This window comes from Oryza glaberrima, chromosome 6, assembly GCF_000147395.1.
Source record: "Oryza glaberrima chromosome 6, OglaRS2, whole genome shotgun sequence".
Classification (NCBI taxonomy): Eukaryota; Viridiplantae; Streptophyta; class Magnoliopsida; order Poales; family Poaceae; genus Oryza; species Oryza glaberrima.
In genome coordinates, this window is record NC_068331.1 from 6,384,191 (window position 1) to 6,406,289 (window position 22,099).

The 22,099-nt window shown below is 44.4% G+C and overlaps 3 protein-coding genes and 3 pseudogenes across 7 annotated transcripts; 1 reads left to right on the top strand and 5 right to left on the bottom strand.

Annotated features, from left to right (window-relative positions):
- Positions 1–1,344: 1,344 nt before the first annotated feature.
- On the bottom strand, positions 1,345–2,617 carry LOC127775905 (uncharacterized; annotated as a pseudogene).
- Positions 2,618–4,311: 1,694 nt separating this feature from the next.
- Positions 4,312–5,779, bottom strand: LOC127776059 (uncharacterized; annotated as a pseudogene).
- A 479-nt stretch (positions 5,780–6,258) lies between these two features.
- On the bottom strand, positions 6,259–9,265 carry LOC127776060 (uncharacterized). 3 transcript variants are annotated; one of them, XR_008018104.1, is made up of 2 exons: positions 7,116–9,265; positions 6,259–7,010 (listed from the first exon to the last, which is right to left on the bottom strand). XR_008018104.1 is itself a non-coding variant. In XM_052302377.1 (1 exon), the coding sequence occupies exon 1, from the start codon at positions 9,246–9,248 to the stop codon at positions 8,028–8,030; it is 1,221 nt and encodes a 406-aa protein (XP_052158337.1). In that variant the 5' UTR covers positions 9,249–9,265; the 3' UTR covers positions 7,090–8,027. The 3 variants fall into 3 exon arrangements, 1 of the variants encoding a protein (XP_052158337.1); XR_008018103.1 differs by having other exon boundaries at positions 6,259–7,026; XM_052302377.1 differs by lacking the exon at positions 6,259–7,010 and having other exon boundaries at positions 7,090–9,265.
- Positions 9,266–9,693: 428 nt separating this feature from the next.
- Positions 9,694–12,178, bottom strand: LOC127776061 (transcription termination factor MTERF2, chloroplastic-like). The gene is made up of 2 exons (XM_052302378.1): positions 10,765–12,178; positions 9,694–9,832 (listed from the first exon to the last, which is right to left on the bottom strand). Exon 1 carries the CDS (start codon positions 12,019–12,021, stop codon positions 10,840–10,842), a length of 1,182 nt encoding a protein of 393 aa, XP_052158338.1. The 5' UTR covers positions 12,022–12,178; the 3' UTR covers positions 9,694–9,832; positions 10,765–10,839.
- A 301-nt stretch (positions 12,179–12,479) lies between these two features.
- Positions 12,480–15,979, bottom strand: LOC127776062 (transcription termination factor MTEF1, chloroplastic-like). Of its 3 annotated transcripts, none has more exons than XM_052302379.1 (2): positions 14,615–15,979; positions 12,480–13,502 (listed from the first exon to the last, which is right to left on the bottom strand). In XM_052302379.1, exon 1 carries the CDS (start codon positions 15,879–15,881, stop codon positions 14,745–14,747), a length of 1,137 nt encoding a protein of 378 aa, XP_052158339.1. In that variant the 5' UTR covers positions 15,882–15,979; the 3' UTR covers positions 12,480–13,502; positions 14,615–14,744. The 3 variants fall into 3 exon arrangements, with proteins under 3 accessions (XP_052158339.1, XP_052158340.1, XP_052158341.1); XM_052302380.1 differs by lacking the exon at positions 12,480–13,502 and adding an exon at positions 13,509–13,661; XM_052302381.1 differs by lacking the exon at positions 12,480–13,502 and adding an exon at positions 13,668–14,427.
- Positions 15,980–17,672: 1,693 nt separating this feature from the next.
- On the top strand, positions 17,673–21,301 carry LOC127776336 (uncharacterized; annotated as a pseudogene).
- Positions 21,302–22,099: the final 798 nt, after the last annotated feature.

Genomic DNA, 22,099 nt, shown 5'->3' on the forward strand with positions numbered 1-22,099 from the left:
CAGTATGTATCAGTGTAGCTTTTCTTTACACTAGTAATATACCAGTGCTTTGCAACGGGTCATGCCCATATTATGTCTATCTAAGATTCTAAAAGAACACCCAATTATGTCATGAATAGGTGAACTATTTTTCAAGGTAACACACCAACCATCCTGATATCGGACCGAGGCACACACATATACCGATTTGGTGATTTATAAATAAAGTTACTACAAACTCGAAACAGTAAATCACGTAGAAATGGAAACCAGCTGTTAACTTTCAAGTTTCAACTTTGATGTCTGAACAAAATAAAGCAAAATCTTTGACCGCAAAGCAGGCAGCTAGGGTCATAACAGTAACAGGAACCAAATAGGGAATTCTGTTAGGCAATACGCACACCAGAAGCATCCCTCAAGGCCTCAACCAACTATTTTAACTGTCAATAAAATAGATACTGACCAAAAATGCATGAACCATCTAGAACCTTTGAATTGGTGCTGCTCTCAACTTCTCAAGCTTACCTTATGATGGTGACCTGACCTCATTCTTTAGATGTTTCCAAAGAAAGACAAATGACAAAAAAAATCCATGTTATCAATAATTTCACAAAAGTCACAAATTTGGGTTTACTTAGATGACTCACTACCAACAGTATTGAATTTGGACCATATCTCAGCAATGCTTAAAATCAATTTCCTTTTTATTATTATTTCTGAATTGTTAACTGCCCCTTGTTGATAGCATTTTCTGCCAGCTATTAGCAACAATAAAAATCAATGCGACAGCACCATTCATTTGTTAGATATCCAAGACGAAATCATTAACATGTCTTCTTCAAGGATAAATTTGTAGTAACAAGTGAAAGAAACTAGAATTTGCTCCAATGCACAAAATTGCAGGACGCTATCAAAAAGATGGAACATACTTAGATCACGAAAGTTCAAACAGCATAGCAGATGGTGTTACTGGATGGCATCCTAGAAACTGTAGACTGTAGTAAATGAACTGTTGTTCAACACCCAATTGTCTTGTCCAGACCTCCAGTTGTGGTGTTGTTGTCCAAGTTGTGTATTGTGGAGTACACATCAATCTTTTCCCAGATCATTTTGAGTAGTAACACAAAAGCAACTTTTTAGGATCAGAACTCTACATCAAGAGGACAAGTTTCAAGCATTTGCAACAGTGAGTTTCCCAGAACATATAAACTAAATCAAATTTACCTCACATAACTAAGGAACAAGGCAACAGAAAAAACAAGAGAGTTTGATCCCTAAATATTAAACACTGTTGCTGAGCCATATAAATCAGAGCAACAGTGACAGAACTATAACAATTCAATCGACTTAGTGCTAGAAAATACGTCAGCTCACTTCATAAAGATTTATAGATAAATCCATTTAATAGAAAGTTCAGTCTTTGATTGGCATAGTGACATCCTTAATCGAGACCTGAATCTCAGTTTGGCTTGTCGAGAGCAAAGCTCAATTTCGTTTGGCTCTAGAAGTAAAAAAACCAAACTGATAACTAACCTAAAAATTGTCCCAGCTTGTGGGTGTTAATAGAAGAAGCTTCAGCACATTATCTTATTCTTCGATAACAGCTTCAACTGGTCCACTCCACATCCAGCACAGCTAGAAGCATAGGCATCACCAATGCCTGGAACACTCTCCACATAAGGATGCACGAATTTATCCAGAAATTTCTCATTGCTAATCAAGGCAGTAGAATAGAAGTCATAATTGATCTTAAGCAATCCGTTCCTCTTGAGAACATTGATCAAGCAATGCCTTGGCAATAAGCGGCGCTCAATGCTATAAAACATGAGTGCAGGCCTTTGTGCAATGTATGGTATCTCTAGACCAACATCCTCCGTCAAGAACTTCATTCTTTGCCTCAACCTTTTCTCACCCATGGCAAGGATACTTGGCATGTTCTTCGCTGCTAATGACAAATCTTCCTGTGACCATCCAAGCTTCTTAAACAGCCCTGATTTCTTGGTGATCTTCTCCTGGCTGAGGATTGCAAACTTCACAACTGCGAGAGCAAATAGACGTGTTCCCGGCTTAATTGCCCACAGTTCATCCTGACAACCTCCAGGCACCTGTCGAATGAGCCAAATACTGTGACCAAGAAGGCGAGCTTTGAACCAAGAGACTTGATGCGGAATCCGCCGCGAGCGAGCGGGATAAGGCGCGCGATCTGGGAGCGGGAGAGGCCGATGCCGCCGAGCTCGGCGACGCGGGCATCCAGCGTCCTGTCCACACGGGCGCACAGCAGCCTTGGGTCGGAGGCGACGGCGGCGGCGATGTCGGGGCGCGTGAGGCCGAGGCCGGAGAGGAAGGCGAGGACGGCGTCGGGCTTGGAGGGGGACCTGAGGTGGGAGAGCTTCCCGGAGACCTTCTCCGCGCGGGCTCTCGTCAGGCCGCAGGACTCCACGAGGTAGTCCTCGACGGCGAAGGGTTCGGCGGCGCCGGAGAGGAGGCGGCGGAGGTGGAGGGAGAGGAGGGAATTGGCGTGCGTGGCGGCGGTGAGGCACGGTGGCCGGAGGAGGCGAGAAAGGACGCACCTCCGGAGGTGAATCATGGCGTCACGGCGGTTGCCGGCGGCGGCGCTCCGCCGCTTGAAACCGGAGCTTCGCTTGCTTCCAGACTTCCGAGAGAGACGGTGTGTATACTGTAGATGGGTCTTTTCGACATTTCCGACATCTACTCCTGGGCTTAATTTGGAAAAAGGCCTAGGCCTTCCAGTTCTCACGTTTGTTTCTCCTTTAATGCCATGTTTAGATCCCACCCTAAAATTCGTTTGAACACCTCTATAAAGTATTAAATATATGTTAAAAAATAACTAACCGCATAAATTGTGACTAATTTGCGAGACGAATCTTTTAAGCCTAATTGCTCTATGGTTTGATAATGTGTTGCTATAGTAAACATTTGCTAATGACATATTAATTAGGCTTAATAAATTCGTCTCACGGTTTACTTACAGATTCTATAATTTGTTTTGTTATTAGTCTATGTTTAATACTTTAAATGTGTGTATGTATATCCGATGTGACACGGTAAAAATTTTCACCGCTAGATCTAAACACAGCCTAAAACAAAACTACTCCTGTAAAAGAAAAAAAAGAAACCCTACTCCCTCTTCATACTCGTTTTGGCTTTTTCTCTAGTCAATTTTTTAAAAAATTGACCAGATTTATAGAAAAATATAATGATATTTTCAACGCAAAATATACATATTATCAAAATATATTCAATGTTACATCTAATGGAACTAATTTGGTGTTGTAGATGTTGCTACTTTTTCTATAAACTTGATCAAAACCAAATTGGATTTAATTAATTCTTCTGAACTAAGTTGGAGCTCATCCAGTTTCTTGTGTTCTGACAGAGGTAAAGCAATGCGTTGGCCTGCGCTCATCGTGTATAAAATACAAGCGTTTTGGAGCGATCAATGCAGAACAGTCAGAAATTTTACATGGATGATTAATTGCAATGCAGTTCTCACCAAAGATTCTGCCAAAATGAAACAGATTGATCTCCTAAGTGTGCCCTTTGTCCGTTTTGTGATTATCAGCAGGCTATACAACAATTTTTTTTTCCTGAACGTGTGGTGGCTCATTGTCAGTAATGCATTCCTGGTTCATGCTTTGGGATAAATAATATCCCGCTGCATACACTTCATAGTTCATAGGTTTGCTTTACGCTTGGGCCAAATGGAAATTCAAATTGAGGAAATGGGGTATGTTTTGAGCAAACAATCACAAATGCAACTTCTTTGGTGTGTGTTTCTCTTCAAAATTGGGCACATCATCAAAGAGTGAATGCACAGGGAGACATCATGGCAGGAACCCCATAGCCCCATATGGTTGTCAACCTGTAACTCATGTTAGCCTACAATTCAATCACATTTGATAATTGTCATCCCAAAGAGAAAAAAAAAAACAAGAACAGCCCCAGCATGGCTCCACTCATGTTTGGCCACCTGGTTTATCAGAAAATATTTGAATTAAAGCCCCAACACGACTGTATTTTGAGCACATTCCTGCGATAGTTGCTACCAAATCTAATGTGGATGGTCAGAAAGTACTATAGAAATATCCTTGGAATGTGTTAAGTTGTGGTAATCTTCTATATTTTCTGTCAAGAGTACATGTGCTACCATTTATTTTTCAAAGCAAATTCCCAATTTGAATATTTCAGCCCAACAGCTTGGATCAGCCAGTGTTGGTTTAGTCCGTGAAATAAAATCTTAATGCTTTTTTGTTCCAAATCCATTGCCATTAACCATTGTCATCCTCAACCATCAGAGCTACAAGATAAAAGTAACAAACCTACTCCTACATACTTCTTCAGCACAAGCTTTAACATAGTACAAGATGATCCAAGGGGCCACAAACCTTAATATTTTGCATTCCTGTGCGATGATCTAGCCAAAATCCCCAGCAGAAACTTTTACATCTGTCAACTTCAGTCTACAAACCAAGCAATGGAGCAACTCCATTTGCTACTTTCCCGGAACAAATAGAGCCATAAGCATCAGCAAGGCCTGCAATGTGGTCCTCATAAGGATGCACAAACCTTTCTATAAACTTCTTCTCGCCCAGTGCGGCTGTTGAGTAGTAACACAGCTTGCAATCCAGCAATCCCTTTGTCCTGAGGACCTTGAGCAAGTAATACCGAGGCAATAGCCGCCGTTCAAGGCTATACAAGAGCAATACCGGCCTTCGCGCAATGTACCGTTCCTCCAGACCAACATCCCCCTTCAAGAACCCCACGGCTCGCCGTATCCTTTTCTCGGATGCGGTCAGGAAGGATGGCATCTTCCTGAAGATCACCGAAACATCATCCTGCGAAAACCCAAGCTCCACCAGCAGCCGTGTTTTCGTCGCGACAGCCTCCTTGCTTAGGAAAGCCACCGCAATGAGCCCACGGTGGAACACCCTCGAGCCGCGGACCATGCCTAGCTCCTCCACTCGCGCCACGGCGTCCCGGAGTTTCATGGGATTCGAGGTGAACAGCCGGCTGGAGTACAGGTTTGGATTGCTGGCAACATCACGGGCATTTATCCCGCATTGCTTGAGGAATGCCAGGTTCGGCTTCACCACCTTGTCGAGGTTGGCGCTGAGGAGGGAGGAGTTCTTCCTGAGGGCCCTGAGGATGCTGTCCAACGAGCCGAACACCGGGAGCCAGAAGGCGAGGTTGGTGGCGAGGGAGCTGCTGCGGAAGGGGATCTTGGCGAGGGGGACGAGGCGCGCGATCTGGGAGCGCGGGATGCCCAGGTCGCCGAGCTCGGCGACGCGCTTGGCGAGGTTTCCCTCCACGTCGGCGCACAGCAGCCTCGGGTCGGCGGCGACGGCGGTGGCGATGTCGGGGCGCGGGATGCCGAGGCCGGCGAGGAAGGCGAGGACGGCGTCGGGCTTGGAGGGGGACTTGAGGTGGGAGATCCTCTCCGAAGCCCTGGCTGCTTGGGCTCGGGTGAGGCCGCAGGCGGCGACGAGGTAGTCCTCGGCGGCGAAGGGTTTGGAGGAAACGGGCGCGGTGGTGGAGAGGAGGCGGCCGAGAGAGATGGCGGCGACGGGGTGAGGCGATGCTGGGTGGAGGAGGAGGAGCGAAACGAGGCGGCGCTGGAGGTGGTGGATCATGGCGGCGGTGGCAGGAGGAAGCGGCGCCGCCGCCGCCGTGAAATCGCAAGCTACGACTAAGTAGAGACTAGGGTGCAAATACTGCAGTTTCGATATGGCCTTAAAAGTTGTTGGGCCGCAATTGTAGCCCGTTGGGCGAAGGCCTGCATTTTCGGACGGGCAGCGGCTGATGTTTTTTTTGTAAAAAAAAAAAAAGAAGAGAGAGAGAGAGAGAGAGAGAGAGAGAGAGATTGAGCACGGTTTGAATGTTTGATCGAAAGAATTCCAAATGGCTGAATAAATCGAGTCCAGTAACATTGAATAAGCAGATTGACTTTTGTATGTATAACATGATTCTCTTTGTTTTTGCAAAATGATTATAGTATGAATTTATGATAGTGCATGAATCTCCTGAAGATAAAGTTGAAAATAAAGATTAAGTGTTTCACGTAAAACGAGGTGGTAATAACGTGTGATTAATTGAGTTTAATTATTATAAACTTAAAAAATGGATTAATTTGATATTTTAGAGCAACTTTCATATATAAAATTTTCGCACGAAACATATTGTTTAGCAGTTTGAAAAACGTAACACGAAAATCTTCATCTTTATCCAACTCTTGTTGAAGAAACGAACAGGATCACGAGGGCCATCAAGATGCAAGCACTCATAAAATAAAAATGGGAAAAAAATGTTGTAAGAGTAAGAGTGTTGACTGTTGAGACACATGGTGAGTAAATACCTTATTTGGTATGGTATTTTTACCATGTTTCTTTTATTTAAGTATGCTCACAAAATCTATTAAGTTTATGATATTGTGAAAGTATCATTGAAGACAATCCTATGCGTACTATTTGTATGTTTTTATGCATGCCATTTTTCAAGTTTTTAAACAAGGTTTTATAAATTACTGAAAGTCGAACATTCAAAAGTTTGATTAAAAAAAGGTAAAACATCATATACTTTAAACCGGAGACAGTAACTTGTTGCCGATTATTTTCAATGACAATGATTTTTCATGCTAAACAAGCAAATGACAAAAGAACCAGCTGGGTAGAGTGGTAGACGCTTCGCCGTAGACTTTTTTTTTTTTTCCCTGAAACCCCAGCTGGGTAGACCATACTCACCGAATCACCATACAATTTTAACAACCAGTATAAAAAAAGGGTGAAATTGCACAGTGGAAACGACGGTCAATATCATGTTTTAAATGATAAAATCATCACTTTGAGCAAACTCACATCGAAATATAATAATTCGGGATACTGAGTTGCCAAGAGATGCTAAACATGCTGCACAATAACCATCCATGCTTCCCCCTTGAACTGTCAGTACAGAATCCATGTCTATCAGTAGCGAGTTAGGAGCCACACTATACCTCTGCCACTCATCAACTTCTTCTAAAAAAATATCGTTCTGGTCATCAAGACAGTAGTGGCCTTCTTTTTAGGGAATCAATTAGTACAAGTAAAATCTTAGAACAATGTACAAGGGAGATGGCTAACCTGAATATCTTACTTCCAGCAAAGCAATTGGAAGCATAAGCACATTCTCCAGTTCTCCTTCATCCGCTAATATAGTTCATTAGGTATTTTGCCGGCACAGCTAGAAGAACATGGGTCAGCTAGTCGTCGAAAAGTATTCTTGCAATGGTGAGCAGCCAGAAAGCACAGGGAGACATCATGGCAGAAGCAGCTGAGCAGCACAGCTGCACAGGGTAGGAAATGATCCATGAGCGCATTGAGAAGGTAGAGCAGCATCAGGCAGGGATCAACCATGAAGGGGTATTTCTAGCTCCATAGTAAGGAGCATGACACAACATGTGTCATGCGTGATCTGTGGCAGCTCATTAACTCCTCTCCTGCATTGTTAGCCCCAGCATAATCAACTAATACCATTTGACAATAGTCCTGTCAAAGAGAACCAAAAAAAGCGCCCCAGCACAGGCACAGCTGTAGCTCATATTACCATTCAAGTTATTTGCAATGTTTGGATTATAACCCCCAACAAGATTGTAGTCCGAGCACATTCCTGTAGTTGCAGCCAAATCTCAGGTGGATTGTTGATAGGTACTCCTAACCTGCCATTTCCTATCCATTTTGAAACACTAGATCTACAGAAATATTCTAGTCATGTGCTAAATTGCACATCTGCGGTCTTCTATATTTTCAGTCAAATGGTATGTGAGCTATTCATTTTTTTTTCCAAGAAATTTCCTAATCTGAAGATTTCAGCCCAATATCACAATGCCTTCTTTTTCTCAAACAAGAAAATCTTCGCCATTCCCAATCTCCCGAGGTGCAAGAAACAACAAGAACAAACAACCTACAGACTTTTTCAGCACAAGCTTCAACATAGATAGTATGAGACAAACTAACGGTAGCAAGCCTTAATATGTTGCATACCAGTGCAACAATCTAGCCAGATTTCCCAGCATAAACTTGAACACCATCCATTTCAGTCTGCAGGCTAAGCAATGAAGCAACTCCATTTCCTTCCTCAGAACAACCGGAGGCATAAGCATCAGCAAGGCCTGCAATGTGGTCCTCATAAGGATGCACAAACTTGCTGACAAACTTCTTCTCGCTCAATGCAGCTGTGGAGTAGTAATCCAACTCACTATTCAGCAATCCCTTTGTCCTGAGGACCTTAATCAAGCAATGCCGAGGCAACAGCCGCCGTTCAAGGCTATACGACAACAACACTGGCCTTTGCACAATGTACCGTCCCTCCAAACCAACATCCCTCTTCAAGAACTCCACAGCTCGCCGTATCTTTTTCTCGGATAAAGCCACAAAGTTTGGCAACTTCCTCATGATCACCAACAGATCATCCTGCGAAAACCCAAGCTCCTCCATCAATCGTATCTTCCTCGCAGCAGTCTCCTTGCTTACCAAAGCCACCGCAACAAGCCCACGGTGGAACCTCCTCGAACTGCGGTCCAGGCCCAACTCCTCCACCCGTGCCACGGCGTCTCGGAGGTACTCGGGATTCGCGGTGAGCAGCCGGCTGGAGTACATGGTTGAACTACGGGCAACATCAGAGGCATTGATCCCGCATTGCTCGAGGAAGGCCAGGATCGGCTTTGCCGACTTCTGGACGCCGGGGCTGAGGAGGTTTTTGTTCATCCTGAGAGCCTTGAGGATCTTGTCGAACGAGCCGAAGACTGGGAGCCAGAAGGCGAGGTTGGTGGCGAGGGAGCTGCTGCGGAAGCACCAGCCGGCGAGCGGGAGGAGGCGCGCGATCTGGGAGCGGGAGAGGCCCAGGTCGCCGAGCTCGCCGACGCGTTTGGCGAGATTTTTCTCCACGTCCGCGCACAGCAACCTCGGGTCGGCGGCGATGGCGGCGGCGATTTTGGGGCGGGGGAGGCCTAGGTCGGAGAGGAAGGCGATGACGGCGTCGGGATTGGAGGGGGAGCTAAGGTGGGAGATCTTCGCCGAAGCCTTGACTGCTTCGGCTCGGGTGAGGCCGCAGCCGGCGACGAGGTAGTCCTCGACGGCGAAGGGTTTGGGGGAGACGGGCGCGGTGGTGGAGAGGAGCCGGCGGAGGGAGCAAGGAGGCAGAAAAATGCCGGCGATGGGGCGAGGGGATGCTGGCTGGAGGAGCAGAGTGAGGATGCGCCGCCGGAAGTGAATCATGGCGGCGGCGGCGGCGGCGTGAAATCGCAGGGCTACGCCTACTCTTGCTCAGATCGAAGACGGCGGAAAGAAACTCCTCTAATATTGGGCCCATATGGAGTTGGAGTGATGGGCCCAGTGGACATTATGATTGGGCCAATTAAGCATCGTCAATGACCAGAATTTAGGCCCATTAACAAATTTGTTGGTGGGCCAAACTCGTTGAGAGGAATTAACTGGCCGAATTCAAATCCGGGCCGAAGTACTCCATGGCCGAAGGTGGGCTGAATTCTTTGGTGGGCCTTTTTTGTTAACGAGAGTAAAACTGATGGTCCGAATTCATCCATCTTGGACGCCAAATCAGAACAAACAAGACAGAAATTGCGTGAGAACAATGATATTCACAAATCACAACCTACGACGATGATCTTGGCCATAAAATCAATAGGGAACTGAATGGAACAAATAATAGGGAACTGAATGGAACAAATACAGGGTGAAATGGAAATGCAGTGTGTCGACGAATGCCGCCTGGTGTTAGTGCCGCTGTCGTTGGTAGCTGCAAGAAAGCCCTTAGCCCACTTCCTGTTCCTGATGTGCACCTGCTGACAAGAGAAAAAAAAATCTAAGTTTGTCAGGAACTCCATATATGAAGATGCAATCTCAGGAAAGAAGTGTGGTTAGAGAAATACTCCTACAAGATTTGGTGTCAACAAATTCTTGCAAGAAATAGCATCAGTATCCAGAAGATTATATCGCATTGGAAACAGCATATCCTTCTTTTTTATCTACTCCTATTTAAGTTTAAAACAGATTGAAGTTATCCTAATGTTTTACGGCTAAGACTTATGACAATAGACGACAACAACATGAGAATGCACCGGGAGACAAAAATGGCAGGTGCAGCGCAGCAGCACAGGGTAGGAAATGATCCTTCACCTCATCAAAATGTTCAAGCAGCAGCAGGGAGTAAGGTGTCAGGGAGGGGCAATTCAAGCTCCACCTCGAGCACCATGAGATCCACTTCAGGAAGACACATGATGTGTGAGCTGTGGCAACTAATCACAGATCAATTACATTTAACGACAATCAATCCTGCATACCTAGCCTCAGCGTGGTGCCAAGGTTGTAGCTCCTTTTAGCCACAAATCAAGTACATTTAACGACAATCCTGCCATAGAGAACAAAACAAGTCCCAACACAGTTGTAGCCCAAATTACCCTTTTAAGTCATTTAGAATGTCATGGTTGCTGCCAAATCACAGGTGGAATGTTGAACAAGTACTCCTAACCTGGTCGTTCCTATCCATTTTGCAACACTTGATCTATAGAAATATTCTTCACAGGTGCTAAATAAATTGTGGAAGCCTAAAGATTTCAGTCCAGCAGGACAATACATTTTTGTTCCTAACCAATCTTTGCAATTCTCAATCTCCAGAGCTACAAGATACTACATGTAACATACAACTACAACCTACATACTTTTTCAGCACAAGTTTTAACAAAGGTAGTACAAGATGAATTAAGGGGTCACAAACCTTAATATTTTGCATTCTTGTGCAACAATCTAGCCAAATTTCCCAGCATAAACTTTAACATCATCCCATTTCAGTCTACAGGCAAACCAATGAACGAACTCCATTTGCTTCCCCAGAACAACTGGAGGTATAAGCATCAGCAAGGCCTTGAATTTTGTCCTTAAAAGGATCCACAAACCTTTGCACAAACTTATCCTCGCTCATCGCGGCTATGCAGTAGTAAGACAAGTCACAGTTCAGCAATCCCTTTGCCTTGAGGACCTTGAGCAAGCAATGCCGAGGCAACAACCGCCGCTCAAGGCTATACGCCAACAACGTTGGCCTTTGTGCGATGTAGCATTGCTCCAGACCGACATCCCTTATCAAGAACTCAACAGATCGCCGTATCCTTCCATCGGATAAACGCAGCACTTGTGGCGCCCTCCTTACGATTACCAGGAAATCATCATGCGAAAACCCGAGATCATCCAGCAGCTGCATTTTACTGGCAATAGTCTCCCTGCTTAAGAAAGCCACTGTACTGAGCACGCGGTGGAACGTCCTCCAACCACGGGCCACGCCTAACTCCTCCACTCTTGCCACAGCGTCCTGGAGGAACCTAGGGTTCACGGTGAAGAGCCGGCAGGAGTAAAGGGACAAGGTTGTGCGAGTGACATCGGAGGCGTTTATCCCGCATTGCGCGAGGAAGGCCAGGTTCGGCTTCGCCACCTTGTCGAGGTCGGAGCCGAGGAGGGCGGCGTTCATCTTGAGCGCCTTGAGGATATTCTCGAACGAGCCGAACACCGGGTGCCAGAACGCGAGCCTTGTGGCGAGGGAACTGCTCCGGAAGCACCTGCCGGCGAGCGGGAGGAGGCGCGCGATCTGGGAGCGGGAGAGGCCCAGGCCGCCGAGCTCGTCGACGCGCCTGGCGAGGCTGCTCCCCACGTCGGCGCACAGCAGCCTTGGGTCGGCGGCGACGGCGGCGGCGATGCCGTCGGGGCGCGAGAGGCCGAGGTCGGAGAGGAAGGCGAGGACGGCGTCGGGATTGGAGGGGGACCTGAGGTTGGAGAGCTTCTCCGAAGCCTTGGCTGCCTGGGCTCGGGTGAGGCCGCAGGTGGCGACGAGGTACTCGTCGACGGCGAAGGGTTTGGGGGAAACTGGCGCGGTGGTGGAGAGGAGGCGGCGGAGGGGGCAAGGCGGCGGGAAAATTCCGGCGATTGGGCGAGGGGATGCTGGCTGGAGGAGCAGAGATAGGATGCGCTCCCGGAGGCGGATCATGGCGTCGTCGTCGGCGGCGGCGGCGGCGCAAGGGTTGCCGACGGCGGCCGCGTGAAATCACAGGGTTATGATTTCTCAGCTCGGTGAGCACACAAACAAGGAAACTTTAGGCCCAATTCGAGGTATTACATTTGCAAACTAAATGGGCCGAATAAATTTTGTAACGGGCTTAAATAATTTCTGTAGCCTTAATTAAGTCCGCAGTTTAGGGCTGATTTGTAGTGTGGACCTAATTACGGACCATTTTCCATTTAGTAATTTGGTCCCATCTTAGATCAACATTGGGTACCAACCAGGGTTTAGTTTTTCTTTTTTACGAAAACTGTGAATTTTGAGGTTTCTGAAAGTGGATTCTGAATGAAAATCTGAATGCTTTTTGAGAATTCAAATTGGAAATAGTAAAATTTGATCGAAATTTGACTGAAAAAGTTATACTATTGGGGCTCGTGATCCAGCACTCAATTGAAAAGGTGAACACCTGGTATCTACTTTGGCCTATAAATTGTCTTTAGCTGTTATAATTTTGGCCTACATAACTAAAGTTGAGGCTGAACAATGTAAGATTAATTAAAGGCCCATTGGTTTTGGTCTTGGAATTTCGAGGGGTTGATCATATGGAGTGAAGTAGTGAACAACAGTCAGTTCAAGGATCCCCTATCCTGATACGGATGGTTGGATCTTGGATGTCAACATATTTTCAAGGTAATTTTGTGGGGTTGATGAAGGGCTACAGATGCAACCCCAGCCCTGGAATTCTGGATGATATGAAGGATTGAACGGCTGAAACCATGAATAATATAAAGTTTCAAATTACCAAACCTGTCTTTGAGCAAGCTCATATCAAAATGTAACAATTCAATCCTAGAGAGAAAGAGAGAGAGAGAGAGAGAGAGAGAGAGAGAGAGAGAGAGAGAGATGTCAAGTCCATGCATATATAATTACTCAATCCATCCAAAAAAAACCTAATGTAGTATGTGATGCAACACATTATAGTACTACGAATCTGGACAGACAAACTAAGATAGTGTCATGAAGGCATTTGAAAAACAAACAGTTAAAACCTGGGAAATAGCATGCTTGCTCAACAAATCATTCATGTTTCTCATGGAAATGTCAGTATCTAATCCATACCTAGCAAGATGGGAGCCATACTGTAGCTCTGCTGCTCATCAACTTTTTTAAAGAAAATTCCTTCAGCTAATCAATTAATGCATTTTTATAGGGAATCAATTGTAGTGCATGTGGTACTACAATGGATCACCTACAGTAAAATGGCAAAAAGGGTAATAGCAATGTACAAGGGGGATGGCAAACCCTATGTTCTTCCAACAAAGCAATGGGGAGCGTGAGCGCATTCTCTAGTTCTCATTCATCTGCTAGAATAGAACTTCAGTCAGGTATTTTTCCCAGAACAAGCATATCTGCTCACTAGGCCTGGATCTTGTAGGGGTGCATGAACTTGTCAATTAACTTCTTTTCACCTGCAACGCAATGCTGTAGTAGCTAAGTTTCACATTCAGCAATCCCTTTGCCTTTAGAAGCTTGAACAAGCAGTGCCAGGGTAACAACCATATCGCTCAAGGGCTAAGGCTATCGGAAAACAGTGATAAGTAACTTATAAGCACTTGAGTTGAAATTTCCTGGAGAAACAACAGTGACAGCAGTCACCAATTGTAAACAGCACTATTGCTCGGATGAAAATGTCAGACCTATGAATAGAGATTATTGACTTTGTAAAGCACACTAGAAGATATGAATACATTGTTCTTGGGGGGAAGACACGACTTCATGCTTGCAACTCATATATTGGATAAATTCAAGGATCATTTCTACCACTTCTTTTAATATTAAGACTTCTAAAATTTTAAGGGACTTGGGTACATGCCACTAATTTCCTAAAGAAGATTCTGGGGAAGTTGGTACACTCTCCAGTACCCCACTACACAAGTTTGAGGCCTCTTTGAATTAAAATTTGGGAATGTTCTTGATAATTAAATTGATTGGATGTTCCTCCTTGGTGACCCCATTTTCTTTGAGGAAAAGAGAAATACATAAATACTTATTCCTAATCTCTAGCATCGTTTTGGACAGACTAATCCCCTCCCAAGGAAACATGGTAGAGCTAAGGCAGTCATTACAGTTTTTTGTTAGAAAAGGAAAAGATCGAAAATAACAACAGCCCTGATATCTACCCCAGGAAAAGCAGTGAGCATCTCTCATTGTCCAAACTTTACCCAAGTTATGGAACTAACTAAACCCACCACATATGATAACCATAGTGTTTAATTTTTGTCTTCTTTCTTCTGCATATGCACTGGGATTCTGGCAGCAGGCCATAGACATGGATAAACCCGTTTAGGGAAGGAAAACATCAGATCCTGAATACAAACAACAGAGCTACACATGCTGCATTATAAAACAAAAGCATGTTAACTCCTGGAAATGTTATTCAACATGCCATCAACCTAGAGGGTGACTACAGGCTGTAGTGTTCCTGTTCATCAATCAGTGAATAGTGATACTAGCCTACACAAGATAACCTAGAGCAAAGTTATAAGAAATTTTGCAACAATGGACGAAGGAGATAGCAAACCTTAATGAGCACGAAGGAGATAGCAAAAGTATAAGTCTAAACCCTTGATCTTTCCAACACAACAATCCTGTCAGTACCCTCCCAGCACAAGAATGAGCCCATTTTCCTGTTGTCCTCTCAGACAATAAATTCACAGAACATCCCCAACAAAGCTAGAAGCATAAGCATTAGCAGGATCTGCAATGCTACACTTGCAAGAATGCACAAACTTGTCAAGAAACTTCTTCTCAGTCAATGCAACCGCTGAATAGAAGTCCAATTCACCATCAAGCAATCCCTTTGCACTGAGAAACCTGAGCAAGCGATGCCGGGGTAACAACCGGCGCTCAAGGCTATAACTGATCATGATTGGCCTTCGAGCAATGTAACGCGTCTCGAGCTTAACATCCCTTGTCAAGAACTCCACATTTTTCCTCAGCCTTTCCACAGACATGTTCATGACGACAGGACCCTTCCTCATAGTCATCGAGAGATCGTCCTCTGACCACCCAAACATTTCAAGGACTCCAATTTTGGCGGCGAGCTTCTCCTTGTTTTGGTAAGCAAATGGCACAAGCGCATTGCGGAACACCGGTGAGTACTGTGGCACGCCAAACTCACCGATGCGTGCCACAGCTTCTTGAACATGGTTGGGTGGCCTGCAGAGCACAGTGGGCAGGCGTGTATGGGGGAAATCGCAGACATGTATCCCACATTGCTGGAGGAGGGCCAGGTTGGGCTTGACCACCTTCTCGACGTCGGAGCCAAGAATCGCTCCGTTCGCCTTGAGCGCCATGAGCACATTCTCGAAAGAGCCCAAGACCGGGAGCCAGAAGCCAAGGTTCGTGGCGAGCGAGCTGCTGCGGAAGGACTGACGAGCGAGCGGGATGAGGCGCGCGACCTGGGAGCGCGAGATGCCCAGCTCACCGAGCTCGGCGACGCGCTTGGCCAGGTTCTTCTCCACGTCGGCGCACAGCAACCTCGGGTCGGCGGCCACGGCGGCGGCGATGCCGGAGCGCGAGAGACCGAGGCCGGAGAGGAAGGCGACGGCGGCGTCGGGCTTGGAGGGGGACCTGAGGCGGGAGAGAGTCTTGGCCGCCTTCCGCGCTTGGTCCCCGGTGAGGCCGCAGGTGGTGACCAGGTAGTCCTCGACGGCGAAGGGTTCTGCGGCGATGGATGCGGCGGCGGTGGAGGAGGAGAAGAGGCGGTGGAGAGGGGAGAGGGGAGAGAGCGAGGTGCTAGAGGAGCGGACGCGGAGAAGAAGGATTTGGTTTCGAAGGTGGTTCATGGCGGCGGCGGCGGCGCTAGGGTTTGACGCCGCCGGCGAACTAGGGGAGAGAGGAAACCTGCGGTTCCGCTGTTTTTTCTACTTTGCCACTGACAAATTCGTAAAATCGCGAAAATGTGAAATACTACTATTTTTGAAGGGCCTTCGATTCAAAGGAGGTTTTCTTAATGCTATGAAGTTTCTATACAAAGGTTCATTACAGGTAGATTTTGCAGAGAACACAAGAGTTTCAACCTTTTAAAAATTTTGATTTGAGCATATCTATTTTATTCGATCCTTTGTTTATACGATCCAATTTAACCATTTATATATTTTGCCATCATCTATATTTCTATCAGAATCATATGTTTTTATATTCATATTTTTTCTATTCCTGCGATTTAAAGGGTCCTAAATAACCCAATGTGATTTCTAGTTGAGGAATAATTTAAGAGCCAGTCAAGCTCTACCAACATTTTTTTTTGGTAATACCATGATGTATTTGCATCACTAATCCAAATAATACCCTCCAATCTCTGCGCTATAAATATATTGGTTATACCTAAATATGTAAACATTTAAGTACAATCCCCTTCGTTCTATTTTATATGTTTTAACATTTTGTAAGTTAAATTTTCTTTTTAATTTTGCAAGTTTTTTAACTATCTGTACTTCGTTTCAATTTAATTTCACATATTTTAAAATATATTTTTATTTGGACCCTAATTAATTTTTCCTTTTCTAAATTATACCAACATGAGCCCTTTTCTCAGTAATGTTTATTTCCTATTTTAACCTGAATTTAAGATATTTTGAATCTAAGATATTGTATGATACTATATGGATAACAACCTTTGTATGTGTTTGTTCATATGTGCATAGGTCAGTGATCCTTTAGGGTCCCTTTGAATCGTTTGAATGAAAAAACATATGAATATGAAAAGAGTAAATTTCACAAAACTACACGTTTTGTGGTCTATGTTGCAGAAAACTACACACACCACTTAAGTACATATATTTTGGTAGTGTAGTTTCACAAAACTACACTGTCAATGAATGAATTCACACGCGAGATGATGTGGCTGTCCACCTAGGACGAGGACGTGGCATCGTGGGACAAGCTGGACTTCTATGCGCATGGCCCACTAAAACTGCTGCAACTAAATATACGCACATATGTGCTTTCCAATCCCAGCACGATCTCACGATTCTGCCTCCTCATCTCTGTCGTTTCGGAGGACGACGGGGTGTTGACGCCGGCGCCGGCGCCGGCCGCTGAGTTCATCTTTGCCAAGTGAGTAAGTTCCATCCCATTAGTCCTGCTATTCTGTGCTACTCAGTTTCCAATCTCCTCTCTTTTGTTGTGTCACCATCCACGCTCCTATCTTGTGTTATGGAATTTGGTTAAAAGTCAAAATGACCACAAAATCGATTTGATGCTCATGACTATATAATTGGGGATCCCATATAGCTGAACCGAATTTACATACTGATAGTAAGATAATAATAATTTTCTGAACAATTTAGTCATGTTCTACTAATCAGTTATATAATCCATGTTTATAGTGGACTGGTACAGCAACCCAAGAGATACCATTTACTCATAGGTTATTAAACTAATCCTTTTAGACCTCACAATATGTATATGTGTTAACAAAATCCTTGTGTCTGCATCAGTAAATTGAATTATATGTACATATTATTGTTTATCTCCAAGCTGAATTTAGGTCTGAAAGTTATGTTCTAATTATCAGAATGGCTGAAGAAGTTTGGACATTGCGGTTTTTCAAGCATGATCGTGGTCCAGGGGCAATGGTTGTTGAGGAGCCAATGGATCGAGATCTTGTCTGCTTTTTCAATATGGTTGAGATAATAGAGAAGCTTGGGTACCATAAAAGTGATGAAATGTTTTTTGCCCAACCTGGATGTTACTGCCGCACATTAATGACAAGAATCAAGGGTGACAGCAATGTCATGGACATGCTTAGGGAAAACGATAGCATAAAGAAAGTTGACATACATATTTTTGACAGAAAAGTTGCCTCAAGTAGTGCACTAGAAGAGGATGTTGTTGCAGATGCCACTGATAATGTGGAGGCAAATAAAAATAGAGATTTAGAAGAAAAAGGATCTGAACAGTTGAAGAACAGTGATGAAGACTTGTGGATGGACCAGGGTGATAATACATTTCTCTTTGTTGATGGTAAAGAAGATGAAGACTCAGAATATAGCGATGATGATTTTGACCTTGATCAAGAGAGGATTGACTATATTCATAAGCTACAGGAGATAAAGAGACAACGAGCTGACCCTAGGAATCATTGTGAAGGTGATATTGATGATGAGGATTTGTTTGTCCCTGTTGTTGATTGGAGTGCTCTATCTGTTGTTCCGATGGACTCTGAGGATGTGGCAGAGGCAATATCAAACAAGGCTCAATGTGGTGTTGTCAATATTCAAGATGGTACAGATGTTGCATCATCAAATTTGCAAAAGAAGAATAGCACTAAGGCGAGTAGGAATGTCAAAGGACAAAATGATGTGGGGTCTTCTCAGGTTGAGGAAACTGTTTTTTCTGATCCTCCTAGTGAGGATGGTGGGGCTAGTGCTGTTGAATATGAAAGTAGCGATGATGGTCAAAAACTTGATGCACAAGCTAAGAGGAGGAAGAGGAGAAGAAGAGAGAGTAGGGTGGTTAACAGGAGGATTTACTTTGATGAAGATAACATTATGGACACCACAGAATTACAGGAGGCTATGTGTTTTACCGATGTCGACCAATATAGAAGGGCTTTAAAATCCTATCACATTGTCCAAGGAAGAGACTACAGATACACAAGAAATGAGCCCCGTAGGGTCAATGTTAAATGCAAAGAAGAAAATTGTCCATTCATCATGAGGGGGTCTCGAATTGCTAGAGAGCACACTTTTATGCTGAGGGAGATGATACCTCATACATGTGGGACAACGAGAGAGAATTCAAGGTTGAATAGCACTTGGTTGAGTTATAAATACCTCGAAAATTTTAGAAGTGACCCTGATTGGAAGGTTAGTGCGTTACAAGATCAGTGCATGAGAGAATTAGGTACTGATGTTTCTAAGACCATGGCATACAGGGCTAAGAGAAAGGCAGGAGAAAAAGTTCTTGGCAATCATAAAAAACAATACACGAGAATTAGAGATTACCTGCAAACTGTCATTGATAAGAACCCAGGGAGCACAACAGTTGTTTCAACTGTGGATAGAATAGCTCTAGGAATGAATCCTAGATTTTATGGTCTCTTCATCTGCTTGAATGCCCAGAGACAAGGATTTCTCGATGGTTGTAGGCCATTCATAAGTAAGTTTTATCATCTTTTTTTAGTTTTTCTGAGTCATGTCCATAATTCCAAGTCTACATATGAATGGCAGGCATTGATGGGTGCTTTGTAAAGCTCAGTAATGGAGCCCAAGTGCTAGCAGCTACCGGTAGGGATGGCAATAATAACCTATTCCCAATAGCATTTGGCGTTGTTGGAAAGGAAGACACCGAAAACTGGAATTGGTTTCTTGAGAGGTTGGAGACAGCCATCGGTAGAGGAGAAGCGCATGGAGGATGGACAATCATGTCTGACAGACATAAGGTATTACCTATGTGTTCTCTAAATGCTGGTAACTTGTATGACTAGTACTTATATTATGTCACAATGGGTGCAATGTAGGGGCTCATGAATGCAGTGGCTAGAGTTTTCCCAGACTGTGAGCATAGATATTGCAAAAGACATCTCTTGGCAAACATGGCAACAGCTGGTTATAGAGGAGAGAAATACAAGAGCTTTGTTGATTCTGCAGTCTATGCTTACACTGAATATGATTACAACATAGCAATGGATGCATTAAAGGCATTCAATGCCAAAGCATGGAAATGGCTTAATGATCTTGGCAAAGAACATTTCAGTAGACATGCTTTCTCCTCTAGGAGCAGGACAGACCTACTTGTGAACAATCTTAGTGAGGTGTTCAACCACTACATTGTTGAGCTTAGGGACAAACCCATCGTAACCATGCTTGACAAAATTAGACAAAAACTAATGGTAGGGCAAATCAAAAGAGAGACGGAGGTCAACAAGCAATGTGGGAGATCACCCCGGTAGTAGTCGGGAAATTGGAGGTAGAGAAGAAATATGCTAGGTACTGCAATGCTTATCAATCAGGTGTTGGTTTGTGGGAGATTTTAGGATCGAAGAGGCAGTATGAGGTCAACTTATTTTCTAGAACATGTGGATGTAACAAATGGCAACTTACCGGAATACCTTGTAAGCATGCCGTGACAGCAATATTTGCAACAAAACAGAGGCCTGAGGATTATGTCGATGAGTACTTTAGGAAGGAAGCTTACCTTCGAGCATATGCGCCAGTTATCTATCCAGTCCCAGGAGAGCATGATTGGACAACAACTGATTCACCTGACATTGATCCTCCTAAGTTCACAAAGCAACCAGGAAGACCAAAGAAGAGTAGGAGGAGGGGTCAAGATGAAGCTCCCAAGGTAACCGGCAGAGTAAGAATGACAACCACAACATGTACTAATTGTGAAGGGATGTACCACAACTACACGACTTGCAAAAAAAAGTTGAGGCCTGATCTGCAGATAAGACTTGATGCTCTCAAGGCAATACTAAATTTCTCCTTTTATGATTTAGTTCAATATTACTCCATTTTGCAATGTTGTAATGTTTGTTTTTTTCTATAGGCTAAAAGGTCGCGTGAGCCAGAAAACCAAGCTCAAAGATCACATGAGCCAAGTAGTCAAGATCACATCAATAACCATCAACCAAGTTCATATCAGCCAATCAATGAAGGAGGAACAAGCAGGGGAAGGAAACTTGATTCAAGGAGGGGGTGTGCTATAGGAAGCACCATGAAAGGAAATGCTAGAGAAACTACAGACAGGGGAAGAGAAAATGCTAGAGGAACTATAGTCAGGGGAAGAGGAAATGCTAGAGGAACCACAGTTAGGAGAAGAGGTGTAGGGCACACTTCCCTCAACCAATGGATCCCATAGAGAATTCATCCATGTGTTCCTCAGTCGTTAATTATCTTTATTTAGTTGTTACCAAGGATTTTATTATGTGACTTGTTTTCTGGTCAGTGATCACCTTTCTATATGGTTGTTTTGATTCTATTGTTCTTACACTATTTGTTGAGCTGGTTATTAAGAATACTTGTTAATCAAACTAGATGTGTGAACATGTCTAATGGAGCATTATACCATTTTTATTTCATTTCAAAGTTCCATGAGTTTAGGTCTGTATTGTGTTTACCACATCTGAAGGTTGTGCTTGGTTTAGGAGCACTTTCCTGCAGACATGAAAGAAGCCACCTACTACTGTCTACAGCCAAACTACTGTGCTTCTCTTGTCAAGTTCCAGTACTACAAGCTGAATGGAACAATCAATTAACTCAAGGGGTTATAGCCACAAACTTCAGACTCAGTGATCCTTTCCACTGAAGCGTAATTTATCTACTTGAAATTAAGTACAATAGTGGACTGACTGTAAAATTTAGAGTACTAGTTCCCTGTCCTCCCCTTATAGCTCCCATGTTTTGTACTGCTTTCATTTCAGAGGCATTAGAAACCTCCATATTTGATGAATTAACTGTTTTTTTAACAAAATCAATCAACAGTGAGGCAAAAAACTACAAACCTATGTGAAATTTCAGTTGGAACTTGCTCATTCACACTATATTTTTTAGAAAACTCACTATGAAATGGGCACCTGATTGATTCCTTGGACCAAAAAAAAAAAAGAACCAAACCATACCTAAAAAGAACCAAACCATACCTGTTAGTAGCAGAATGGCAAAGCCACCATAGTGCTGGAATGAGACACAAGGGGCCGCACGGCCGCAGCACTCGAAGAGGCATGTAGCCAGCGAGTTGCCTACTAACTCCAGATCTCGAGCATAGCATGTATTGGAGAGAGAAGACCAGAGGATGGTGAGGGGCCGCCGGGAGAGATGACGAGGCCTAGCGAGGAGCCTCGTGGCGCGGCGGCGAGGGGATAGTAGTGAGAGGAAAGGCGCTGGCTTGTGGCCTAGCGAGGAGCCTCGTGGCGCAGCGGCGAGGGGATAGCAGTGAGAGGAAAGGCGCTGGCTTGTGGCTGACATGACGACGAGATGCTGGCCGACGGCGGTGACAACTACACGATATTGCTCGGTGGTCGTCGATGGGCGGAAATATGGAACGGCCGTCCGCC